The sequence below is a fragment of the Anolis carolinensis genome, chromosome 1 (genome assembly GCF_035594765.1).
Source record: "Anolis carolinensis isolate JA03-04 chromosome 1, rAnoCar3.1.pri, whole genome shotgun sequence".
NCBI lineage: Eukaryota > Metazoa > Chordata > Lepidosauria > Squamata > Dactyloidae > Anolis > Anolis carolinensis.
In genome coordinates this window covers 66,987,102-67,000,226 of record NC_085841.1, presented here as the reverse complement: position 1 = coordinate 67,000,226, position 13,125 = coordinate 66,987,102, and the positions used below count along the sequence as shown (strand labels likewise).

The window sequence follows — 13,125 nt, the reverse complement described above, 5'->3', positions numbered from 1 at the left end:
GCTCTTCGGAAATGGCTGCATTGCATGATGTTGCCCGTCGCTTACTGTTGGAAGCTAAGGCAACGCAGAAGACTCAGGCTGACCGCCACAGGCAGGCAGGGGAGGAGTTGGAAGAAGGGGATTTGGTGTGGTTATCTTCCAAACATATTAAACAGGCTGGGGGAAAGTTTGCGCCTCGGTATTTGGGTCCCTTTCCTATCGTTAAAAAGATTTCTTCTGTTGCGTTTCGTTTGCGTTTACCGTCTAGTTTAAAGGTCCATCCAGTCTTTCATCGTTCGCTGTTGAAACTTGATACCTCTAGTCGTCGTGGTGCTATAGCGGAGGGTATCACTGCCACTTCTCCGCCATCGGGGGAGGAGGCCTTTGTGAGAGGGGATAGTGTTATGATTGAGCCTCATGGCTCTGTTACTGACAGACGTGGGCGTAAGACTCCTCGAGAGTCAGATACTCTCGAGGAGCGAGAGAGAAAAAGACTGCGAGACATATTTGCAGCACCATCTGACGAGGAGTCTTTTGAAGGGTTTACGGAGAGAATGGAGGAGGGGCTGGTTAGCTCAGAGGAGGATGAGATGGATTGGACTCGGGTAAGGGAGGAAGTGGGTGCCACTGGCCATGATGGGACAGAAGATGAATGGGGACCTTCAGGATTAGACCCATGGTTTAGCTGGAGGGATGGGACGGGATCCACAGCTGGAGATGCTGTTGGGCGTAGTCAGAGGTGTTCCAGCTCTGACGAGGAAAGTGATGAGGAAACGCCCGGGTTAAGGAGGACAGCTGACAGTGATGAAGATTTGTAACTGGCATAAAATGGGGCTTGAGAGCAATTGCAAATTGCGTTGGGCAAGGTAATCTGGGCAAACGCTTGGGATCCGTGTGTGTGTGGGACGCTTCCCTGAAGACTTGTGTGCTTTCCTGTGCTGTGACGTAAGTTGATTGGAATCCAGGGTCAGACGGCGGGAGGGATTGTGTGGGCATTTGTTTGTGCAAACCTGTGCTTACTCTTATTAGCTTGACCTTCCGTCGTCTTCTTGACGGACGCCATCTCCTGCTTTGAGAACTCGGACTGAACTGACCACGGCTTGTCTTCCCCCCCTTCTTGGACTTGGAAAAACTACAAACGTCTGCTTCTGGCTTTGATCTACGGAACGGAACTGGTCTACTCAACTGCTACAATCCTTGGCTGATTTACTCGTGTTGGAGATCCTGTCTGCTGTGTGTGTGGGGGAGCGACGCAAGTTACTCTAAGCACAGTGTTGGCAGCAGAGAGGAATCTGCTGCCAATTAGTTGCATTCTTTGTATCTTTTGTTCCTTGGCTTTCGTTTCGTTTATACCCAGGCTGAAGCAAGCAGTTTGTTTTTACCCGGATTAAACTCCGGTTTAATCCGGTTTATCTTTTGAACATTTACTTTTGCCCCTTTTTGCTCCTAAAGGCAAAAACTGCCTGGCCCTTGTGTTTTACGGGCATTTTTGAGTTCTGTAATCTAATAAACTCTGTTACTTTGAATCTTGTGGCGTTCTGTCCTTGACATGTTTGGCTACAGTGTTTTTGAACCATTTGTTTTGACAAACACCTGGCAGGCATCCTATTGATTGGTCCCATGTAAAGTAGAGTATACCTATTTAAACAAACGTTTAATGGTAAGTAAATCCCACTGAATGGATAGGTCTACTCTAGTGAGGCCTTTGACTGACCATTCTATATATCTTCCTAAACACATATTTTATGTTAAGCTCTGTATTTTTCTATGGGCACTTATTCTAGCAGCTCTTACTTTCCTGATTGTATCCTTTTCATGAAGGTTGCTGTTGTGGTGGACAAAAAAAAAGTAGCCTCACTTTGACATGAGTAGTACATTTTGTGAGGCTTGCCCCAAAACTGTCCACTTTCTGATTTATTTGAATTAATTCTCATAAAATCATAGAATTATCAAGTTGGAAGACACTGGAAGAAATGTGTGTCGTGTAAGTTTTATAAACTTATTTATAAAAGTTGCTGCTCCTTCCTTTCTCTGTGTGGTACTTTCCTGGCTTGATTCATAGCACAGGTCCACCCCTTAGTTGCTTCTGCAGAATAATTATTGTAATCCTCAAAATATCTTCATTTCTAGTCTTAATTGGGAACACAGGCTATGAATTGAGGCATTGTGCATCAACACAGGAAAAGAACAATAAAAAAACCCCTGACAAATGGCCATCCAGCCTTTAAAAAAAAAAAATCTTTATTAAGGGTTTTCCATACATTTTTGATAAAAAAAGAAAGGGTTGAAGGGGGGGGGGGAGAATGAAGGGAGGAATTTGGGTAGGGTTGAGTGGATAGGTTTGGGAATAGGGGTAACCGTGGCAAGGTGGTGAAAAGTCCAGGGGGGGAGAGGAGGGGTTTTTTAAAGAAAAGAAAGGGAAAAAAAGAAGAAAAGTAAATAAAAAGGCAGGTCTTCCCAGTCTCTTCCGGTGGGGATATGTTTCATTTGTTATTGCTTCTTTCTCAGTCTTTATTCAATTCTTCTTACTTTTTGATGCATATATATATATATATATATACACACATACATACTAGCTGTACCCAGCCACGCGTTGCTGTGGCAAAGTGGTGGTGGTATTGGTTAAAAATTGTTATGTAATTTTTATTTGATGTTATTTGTATTTTTTTATTAATTTTATTGTAAGTTATCTTTTTATTTATTATATTTTATTATTTTCTTGTATTAGTTATTTTTCTGTTATTATAGTATTTTATTGTATTAATTTTTTAGTGTTTTTAATTACTTTTTTAGTGTTTATTTATTATTTTTTATTGGGTTGCTAGGAGACCAAGTTGGAGGAGCTTAGCCTTCTAACTGGCAGCAATTGGATAAAAGCAATTATTCCTCTCTCTCTCTAATTAGGACTTTATTTTTCTTTTCTTTTTGTTGTATCAACCTAGAGCCGTGGATGATGGGTTGTGTCGTCAAATTTTCGAGGTTGGGGGGCCTGTAGTTTTGTTGTTTTGTGGGTCGCCGTGATGCCATCACTTTTATATATATATATATATATATATATATATATATATATATATATATTAGCTGTGCCCGGCCACGCGTTGCTGTGGCATTGTCTGGTGGTGTTGGTGAGAAATTGTTGAGGTAGTGGTGGTATTGAATGTCTCTTGTATGGTTGTCTTTATGTTTAGTATGCATTTGGTTGTTTGTGTACTGTGAAAGTGGTGAGGGTAGAGGGGGTCTATGTCCCTGTGTAGTATTGTATAGTATTTATACGTTGTCCATGTGTTGTGAATGCTTGGATTGTGTCCTGCTGCATAGTAGAAAGGGTTGGGCTGGATGTCCCTTAGGGGTCTCTCCAAACTCTTGGATTCTATGCTTCTATTATTATTATTATTATTATTATTATCATCATTATCATCATCATCATCATCACTATGTAGAGGCTGGATGGCCATCTGTCAGGAGTGCTTAGATTGTGTCCTCTTGCATGGTAGAAGGAAGTTGATCTGGATGATCCTTAGGGGTCACTCCAAACCTTAGGATTGTATGATGATATTATTATTATTATTATTATTAGTATTAGTATTGAGAGGCTGGGTGGCCATCTGTTGGGAGTGCTTGGCTTGTGTCCTGCATGGCAGAATTGGGTTGGGCTGGATGGCCTTTAGGGGTGTCTCCTAACTGTCTGATGCTATGATTCGATGTGTGTTATTATTGTGCAGATATTGGATGGCCATCTGTCAGGAGTGGTTGGATTGTGTCCTCCTGCATGATATAAGGAAGTTGAACTGGATGATCCTTAGGGGTATCTGCTAACCTTAGGGCGGAACTTAGCCTTGTAACTGGCAGCAATTGGATAAAAACAATTATTCCTCTCTCTCTAATTAGGACTTTATTTTTCTTTTCTTTTTGTTGTATCAACCTAGAGGCGTGGATGATGGGTTGTGTTGTCAAATTTCGAGGTTGGAGGGTCTGTAGTTTTTTTGTTTTGTCCGCTGCCCTGATGCCATCACTCTTTTATATATATAGATATATATATACATACACACACACACACACACACACACACACACACACACACACACACTTTTTGTCTAATAGGTAGATCTGCCTTTGTTTAAGAACCTCCACCACACTCCAAGGCAGAGAGTTCTGCTGTTGAACAGCTCTTATGGTGAGGACGTTCTTTCTTGTAATTTGAACCCATTGCTTCGAATTCTAGTCTCCAGGAAAGCAGAAAACAGGCCTGCTCCCTGTTCTTTATTACATCCTTTCAAATATTTAGACACAGTTATCCTTCTCTTCTTTGCTCTTGAAGGTTTCGATTTGTTCTGTTCAGTTGCAGAACAACCATATGAGAGAGACACAAATACCATATAGATGAACTTGTGTTCTATGCAAAACTTTCCAGACTGCCAAATAGAGCTCCTGTTGTATCTAGACTGTACATTCTCCATCTTTAATTTAATTTAACCTTGTGATTTGCCCATTGGTAGGAGATGCATATTAAGGCATATTATCTTTCTTTTTCAATGCTGCCTGAATAACCATTTTCATTTACACAAATTGTATGGATATTTACTAGTACATTAGGGTGGACAATGGACAGCTGGCAGCAGACAGCCCCAAGGTTGTTTTTTCTGCTCCTAGTGCTCTAGAGACCATTCAACAAACAGGCTGCTGCCCTCCTTGCATTGTATAAAATGAAAACAATTTCCATATTTCAAAACTGGAAGCACAATTTTTCTGTTATTCCCACAATGTTTTTGGCAGGTGATTTAAACTGACCTCTGGGTCCACACTTTTCTTTGTGATTTTACAAAGGCCAGAAATAATTTAGATGCCAAGGGAAATTACTTTACTTCTCTTAACGGAGTTTAAGGGTTACAGTCCTTCACTTCAATATCTACATGGCCAAGAAGGACCTCTGCATATGTTGAGATCCCTCCAAACTGACTGAACCACCAGAGAAACAACATCTGATACAAAATGTAGGGTTGTTATTTGAATATTGTCATTTTTATCCTGTATGATTTTAAAAATAATCTTTTGTCTGATAAAGAAGCTAGGGGAGCTTCAAAAACTTGCATAATATAGTTTCTGTATTTTGACTGGTCAATACTGATTTTGTATTTTGGTACATATTACTGTATGGCCAACGCGATTAACCCTGAATATATTCCATTATTTGTTTCTGTGAAGAAGTCAAATGCAGGAGTATTAATTAATTGTGGTATGGGTATAATGAGGATTTTTTTTAGAGTATTATTACTAATTTCTTAAATATTTAGCTCAACAAAAATACTTATATCAACAAGAAAGATTTGATAAGTCTTTTTTATTTCTTTATAAATAAAGATGTACAGATGAAGGCCAATACTGAGGTTCCTTCCCAGGAGCCTGTCACAGTAAACCCTTGCTCTATGGAGCCGTGTACACTTTTTTTCCTGGCATCACCCTTTCACATAGACATACAGAGCTCTGAAGATCAATTTAGAACATTTCACAACACCATTCACCCAGCAGCTGAAGCCAGCAGCTGTAGCAGCAATAGTAGACACAGTGCACAGAAAATAGGATCAAGAAGCTTCCCTAGAGACAATTGTGTCTAACAAAGTCCCAAATGATTGTTGTGCTATAAAAATATAACACTTCATAAAACCAACTTTACTTCTTAAAAAATCTCTGGTACATATATAATATACAACAGTAGCCCCTTTCAGATTTGAAACCTGGAAGCATAGACATTTCAGACAAAACCATTCACAAACATGGATGTGGAACTTTAAAAACAAAACACTGCACCACAGTCTAGAAATACTAATGCTTCTGAAACCATAACACAAACCTTACAATCCAAGGAATGTTCAATTGTACCTGCAAATCAGATTTTTAACCCATTTGATGGTTTTAATCTTTAAGGCATCCCACAGGCCATTATAAATTGTGTAAATACAATTTTTCTAGAATCTACAAAACAGTACATTCTCCAGTAGCTCAGGTAGCAATTTATACAACTAAATATGAATGAAAGATGTAAGTCTGTGCCTAGAGGAAAAACATTTATTTCCCCCATCATTTCATTCAGAATAAGGTAAAGAGGACATCTTGAGATGGCAATTATCCTCATTAATTATCCTCACTAAATTATCCTTACTAAAGGGGCAGATGTTTGTCTCGGCTTTTGCAACTACTGAGTAGTACAAATACCCAAACTAATTGAATGAGTCAAACTGTTAAGAAAAAAAATAAGGATAAGGTATACATGAATTAAGTTCATCCACTAATATTTCCAGCTAATGGAGAAATAAATACTGAGAATATTTGCTAGCGTGGACGAAATCCAATCCTACCAACATTATTTCTCAGGAGGAAGAGAAGGGATGCACTATGGCAACGATCCCATGAATTTGGGCTGTGTTAGTAAAGGTAAAGGTTTCCCCTGATGTTAAGTCTAGTCATGTCTGACTCTGGGGGTTGGTGCTAATCTCCATTTCTAAGCCGAAGAGCCGGCGTTGTCCGTAGACACCTCCAAGGTCATGTGGCTGGCATGACTGCATGGAGCGCCGGAGTGCCGTTACCTTCCCGCCGAAGCGGTACCTATTGATCTACTCACACTGGCATGTTTTCAAACTGCTAGGTTGGCAGGAGCTGGAGCTAACAGTGGCCGCTCCCACTGCTCCCGGGGTTTGAACCTGGGACCTTTCGGTCTCCAGCTCAATGCTTTAACGCACTTCGCCACCGGGGTTGTGTTAGACTATCACTATTTTCTCTGAAGAATTGGGGATGCAATGCCTTTTGTGTGAAGGAGGATTAAATTGAAATGGAACTATTAATTTTATTATGCCAGATGAACAGAAAAAGACACAACCTGGGGCATTTTTGCTGCCCAAAGGGAAGCATAAGACTACACCATCACATGTATCCTGCCTATAAAGGTTGATTTAACTATCAGTTGGATTTTTCTTTACCACTGGTGATGGGACTGCATTATATGATGCATAAGAGAATAAAAGACTAGTTAAGAAGGGCTCAAGGCATGCTATCTCATGTACACAGCCCTGGTCTCTATCTCCGTCATTTTTCATCCCCAACATCTCCCAACTGAAGCCTGATAGAAGAGCCAGATTTACCAGAGTCCTAGCAATCTGTGAATGACAAACAATAATGCTGCAGTTCTGCACCCAAAGCATGGACAATAATTCCTAGAAATCACCGGAGTTATCATTTGAAGTTACATCTCCAAGGCCAAATGAGTTTTGACTGATAACATCAGGAATCATTCATCTGGAAGCCCTCATGTCACCAGCATACAGAGATAAATGCCAAGACATGTATGCTAAATGTGCGTTTTGTAACAATATGTATTCGGCATGAGTATCACTGTAGCACAAGGAGATTAGTCATTTCAGTTTTAACACAAACATACCTGTCTGAATCTTAAAATACAAGGGGGTATCCTGTTCTTTTGAAATTAGTGAGGTTGACCTTAGATAGTGATCCCAACAGAATGAGAATGAAGACCTAGAACCTGTATACCTAGAACCTGTATAATCACCAAACAGAAAAGAAACTCCAGTTTTGGAGAACCTGACACAAAAACTTGGAAGTTAAACACTCACTGATAAGTTTGACTTTCCATTTTAAGAACTCAAATACATAATGCAGATTAGGATAGTCCTTTTTATACACAGTACTTTCTCTACATATCAGTATGGGATGGGGAGGATATCTACAAGCCCTTTTTAATACTTCTACAATTTTATTTTTAAATTGACATGACATTGTGGATTGCCACTAAACTTCAGCAGCAAACTGCTAAATGAACTATAGTCAATTAGAAGAGTAAGTTTTCAATTGTGGGCATGTGTACAAATATCTGTGTCATGTTAACTAAAGTCAATTTAAGTACATTTATGATTTATTTAAATACACATACTGTTTTAATAATAAGTATGAGCAAGGGATTTTATTTACTAATAATGTCATTTAATTTAAATATAAAAAATAAAATACAATTGAAAAGTAATTTAGATTTATAGGTACTGCTCCATTATCCAGGCAGAGGCCACAAGGTGGCATTAGACAGAAGGGAGAAGGGGGTTGAAGGAGTTAAACCATTCTCCTCTGTTTTCTTGTTATTTTCCCCCACCCCACCCATGTCCCTGTCATCAAAACAACAATTGTTTATTAAATGGGGAAGGGGGAGGGGGAATAACCAGCGAAAATGGGGAAAATGGTTTTCCGCCTTCAACTCCCCTCCTATAAAGTGGACTACGTGTAGGCCCTTTTTTGGAGTCTGCCCAGATAATGGAACAGATGTCCATGGGGTTGTGTAACTAAACAGCAGATTTATGAAATATTAATTTTACATATGTTATGTAGTGGGATAATAATGGCAATGAAAACATAGGAAGCAATTTTATACTAAGGTTGCTAGTTCATTTAACTCATCACTGACTATCTTGACTGGCAGCCCCTCTGTAGGGGTGCCAATCTTCTGCTCTGCCACCTAGTGATAGCTGTTCTCTAGCAACCTAGGTATCACACATAATACAGGTGGGAAATGACCAAATTGTGTTTGAAATAACAATTCTTATTTACATGAAACTGGACTAAGCTTGGATTTAATTATAAATTTAATTTATGGCATATAACATGCCCTGTTGGAATAATGTACACATAATTCTGTGAATGAAAGGCACGTTATTTCAATTATTTCCATCCTTTCTCATTGTATTTCAGCTGTCATTTGTATTAGAAATTTGACTGTCAGTATAATGTGACATTTTCTGAAATATTAATGGAATGACCTGAGTAATAGCTTTTAGTAAAGTGGACCTATAATGTTAGCAAGTGTAGGAAAATGGGTAAACAATGAAAAAAGGCCATACATTTTGTAGAGTTTAGCCAGGGCACATGAAGATATTGGTTGCACTGGTGTATTCTATCCTATTCAACCAAAGAAGGTAGAGATCTTGCTGCCTTTAGATACCCAACATAAAAACAGGTCAATATTTTAAAGATTTCTAATATCAACATTATATCCTGCTGTACTTGAACAAATTCATTCATTTTATGGAGTTTCACAGCATTGTTATTAAAAAAAACTCAAATGTGAAGAGCAGATGCTCATAACACTATGTGCACAGCACATAAAATGAAGTATTAAATATACATTTAAAATTAAATATAAAATAAAATACATTACATCATAGCTTGTTGAACACAAAACAAACCCCAGTGGTGTAATTACAGTATCCAATGGAACCTTCTTCCTTGCATATGCAGGCTCAGTTAATATGGATCTCCCAAACGGTATTTAGGATCAGCTAAATAGCTATAATCTGTAGGATGCAATATTCTATTTTCACTCCTTACCCACCCCATAAGCAGTGAAAGAGAATGCAGCAAACTCATTTCTTCTCCATAACTCTGGGAATTGGCAATATCTATTGAGAAAAGGAATATAACTGTTAGGTAGCCAAGGGGGGGCGGGTTAGGGGTTCAACCCCCTGTCTGTTTTTTTTAATGGTTTACTCATGAATTTTAACTGGTTAACCAAATCTCCATGAATGTCCACTGAAGTTTATCAAAGGAGCCTGATTTCTAAATTATTTTGCATTATGGAACTACTCTTCATGATTCATTAAAAAAAGTTTCAACCCCCCCCCCCCCCAATTTTTTTTTCTGGCTATGGTCCCGATAACCATGATAATACAATTCTGAAATGAATGCTCCTAAATTCACTGATTTCAAAGGGCTTCAATTGCAATACACTACTCACTAATTTGATAATACATCACACTAATTATGGCAGAACATAGCCAAATTAACAGACATTTAAAGCCAATGTGGGGTAGTGGTTTGAGCAGTGAACAATGATCTGTGAGACTAGAGCTCAAATTCATATTAAGCCACAGAATAGGGTGACCTTGGGCAAGTCACACTTTCTTAGCCTCAGAGGAAGGCAAAGGCAAACCCTCTGAATATTTTTCCTAGAGAACTCTGTGATAAGGTTGCTATCAATCTTAACTTGAAGGTTGAGGATTATTGAAGCAATCTAAGTGCTAATGGATGGAAATATACTTATTTTTGTCACCCAGATTGTGCTCGACAAAGGCCAAGAAAATAATGACATTTGGACTGCAGTTCTATACATACAAACCCAGGTGGGAGTAAATGCTGTTGAATTCCATAGTACTTCTGATTAGACCTATTTTTGTCATCCTGATTGGTGCTTGATGACAGTCAAGACAGTAATAAAAGTTTTTTAGACTGAAATCATATACAGACAGCCATACAGAAGAGAATAAATCCCATTGAATTCAATGATACTTAACTTTTGGTTAGACATATATAAGACTAGATTGTTCCTCCAACATAACGTAACAGTGGAACTTATTTTTTTTCGACACTGAAACACTGTAGATTTAAATTTCACCATTGACAGCTTCTTTTCTACTACTGATCAGAGAGTGCTTCCAGATGGAGGGCTCCCACCTCTAGTACCCAAAAGGTATATTACGCATCTGCTCTATCTGATTGTTTTTTCCCCCTTGAAAGGGCTTGGGTAAGAAAAAGGGTGGAAGAAGTGATGGGGAAAAGTAGTGGGAGCTCAAATTGAAAACACCATCTAATGTATAGTTCCATCAACAGGCAATGCAAACGTCTCATCTGGAAGAACCCATAGACTAGATGATTTCTTCCATAGACATTAGTCTGGCATTATGGTTATTTTAAAATTGAAGTTTGTAGCATAATATATTGCCCTTAGGGCTCACTGCCTTGTATTTGTACATGAATATGAATGCAAAGAGTGTTGTCAAAAGCTTTCATGGCCGGAATTACAGGGTTATTGAGTATTTTCCAGGCTGTATGACCACATTCCAGAAGTATTCTCTACTAACGTTTTGCCCACATCTATGGCAGGAATCCTCAGAGGTTGTGAAGGGAAGGTCTTATCAGCTCTGCCTATCCTCAAACTGCACACACTAAGTTATATTTGCATGAATACCTGAATTATCGCAGGTTCCCAAATGTGCGATATGTACCCACAGTTTATCTGGGGTAATATAGATTGTGCATTTTTGATATTTACATGAGGGGCCTTGTAGATGTTGACTACATGGGTCAGCAGATACTGCCCCAGTTTTACCTCCATGCATTTATTTCTACACGAACCTAACACATAAAAATAACTTTTTGAAAAAGTAGAACAAATACCCTAAGTGTTCCCTTCATATTAAGCATTCCTCTTAGGATGCTATTGCATTAATAGTGTTACAAATCACTTCTCATTCAGACCTCTGGAAATGAACCTCATTGCACCTGAAGATGGGTAGCTGGATCATCTGCTAGTTGTGACAATTCACCATGACACATATGCTGGTAGTATTAACTTCTAAAATCAAAACTACTTGATTCCCTATTGAAAAAATGTTTACAAAAAAGTGGTCTTACAGAGCGTCTAAAAGATTCCAAAAATAGCATTTTGAGAAAAGGAGGAGGGGACAAAACAGGATTTCAGCCATTTATACTTAAATAAGAAGCAATACAGCAATTGAAAATTGGCACATTTTTGAGTAATTGCTAACTTAGGATCTTGGTAATGTAAAAAAAAAAAGAGGAATTTAAAAGCAAAGAATAACTTTGCCTTATACTGAAGTTCTGCTAATTTTTGCAATGTATTTGCCAATAGTCCAGAGTCCTGCAAAATTAGCAATGTCTTCCTGATCGACATATGGTGTGTCTTCTCCTTTTTTCTGCTAGGCATTTTTGGGATACTACAACCTCGTTGAGGTCAGTCTTTTCATCCCCCGACGCTGGGCAAGATTGGAGGACAATACAGGTTCCAGTCTTGGTGCCTGAGGTGTTCGGTTTAAAGCAAAGTAGGTGGCTGCCATTGCACCCTGCAAAAGAAAGATCAGATTACTGTAATAATAATAATAATAATAATAATAATAATAATAATAATAATAATAATAATAATAATAATAATAGCCCAAATGATTCATTGGAACTTATGCCTCAAGTACCACCTTCCAGCAGCAAAGAACTGGTGGGATCAAAAACCTGCAAAAGTATTGGAAAATGAACATGCAAAGATACTGTGGGACTTCCGAATCCAGACTGACAAAGTTCTGGAACAGAACACACCAGACATCACAGTTGTGGAAAAGAACAAGGTTTGGATAATTGATGTTGCCATCCCAGGTGACAGTCGCATTGATGAAAAACAACAGGAAAAACTCAGCCGCTATCAGGACCTCAAGATTGAACTTCAAAGACTGGCAGAAACCAGTGCAGGTGGTCCCGGTGGTGATGGGCACACTGGGTGCCATGCCAAAAGATCTCAGCCGGCATTTGGAAACAATAGACATTGACAAAATTACGATCTGCCAACTGCAAAAGGCCACCCTGCTGGCATCTGCGCACATCATCCGAAAATACATCACACAGTCCTAGACACTTGGGAAGTGTTCGACTTGTGATTTTGTGATATGAAATCCAGCATATCTATCTTGTTTGCTGTTTCATAAAATAATAATAATAATAATAATAATAATAATAATAATAATAATAATTTATACCCTGCTTTATCTTCCCCGAAGGCATTCAAAGCGTCTTAACATAAAATCATCATCATAACCATTTAAATTATACAAATATACAAACATTAAAACAGGATTAAATATAGACAAAATTTAAAAAAAATCCCAATTAAAAATCATTAAAACAAATTCAAAGTTAAAAAAAGATCAGAACATGGAGAACTTAAGAACAACTCCTTCTTTTCCTTCTCATTTCTCTGATCCCACCTATTTAAAGAAAAGGAAACAGCTGGGCCAGGAGCTTCTTCTGTCTATGCTTTCATCAGCTAAAGAATTATTTGACATGGCTACCTATATTTATAAAACTATATAAGGGCAGCTCTCCATATTAAGAGGAGTAGAATTCCCATAAAAGTGGGAAAACTGAATAAAACAATGATTTCTAGAAATTTCTAGTGCCACTCTATCAGAAGTTGATCATAAAATCATGGTGGAGGACCTATACATATCTAGAAAAGTGTTATTTCTAGGAACCTGTAGTCCATTCATAAATATTTCACTGGAGGACCTAGAACAGAGCTTTCCAATCATT

General features: G+C 38.4%; 1 protein-coding gene across 5 annotated transcripts in view; it reads right to left on the bottom strand.

Annotated features, from left to right (window-relative positions):
- Positions 1 to 5,298: 5,298 nt before the first annotated feature.
- Positions 5,299 to 13,125, bottom strand: part of rps6ka2 (ribosomal protein S6 kinase A2) — a 282,808-nt gene continuing 274,981 nt past the window's right edge. For all 5 annotated transcript variants that reach the window (XM_008124811.2, XM_008124821.3, XM_062976281.1 and 2 more), the window contains one exon: positions 5,299 to 11,891. In XM_008124811.2, the coding sequence (XP_008123018.2) occupies positions 11,766 to 11,891 (126 nt within the window). In that variant the 3' untranslated portion in view covers positions 5,299 to 11,765. The remainder of the gene's footprint in view (positions 11,892 to 13,125) is intronic.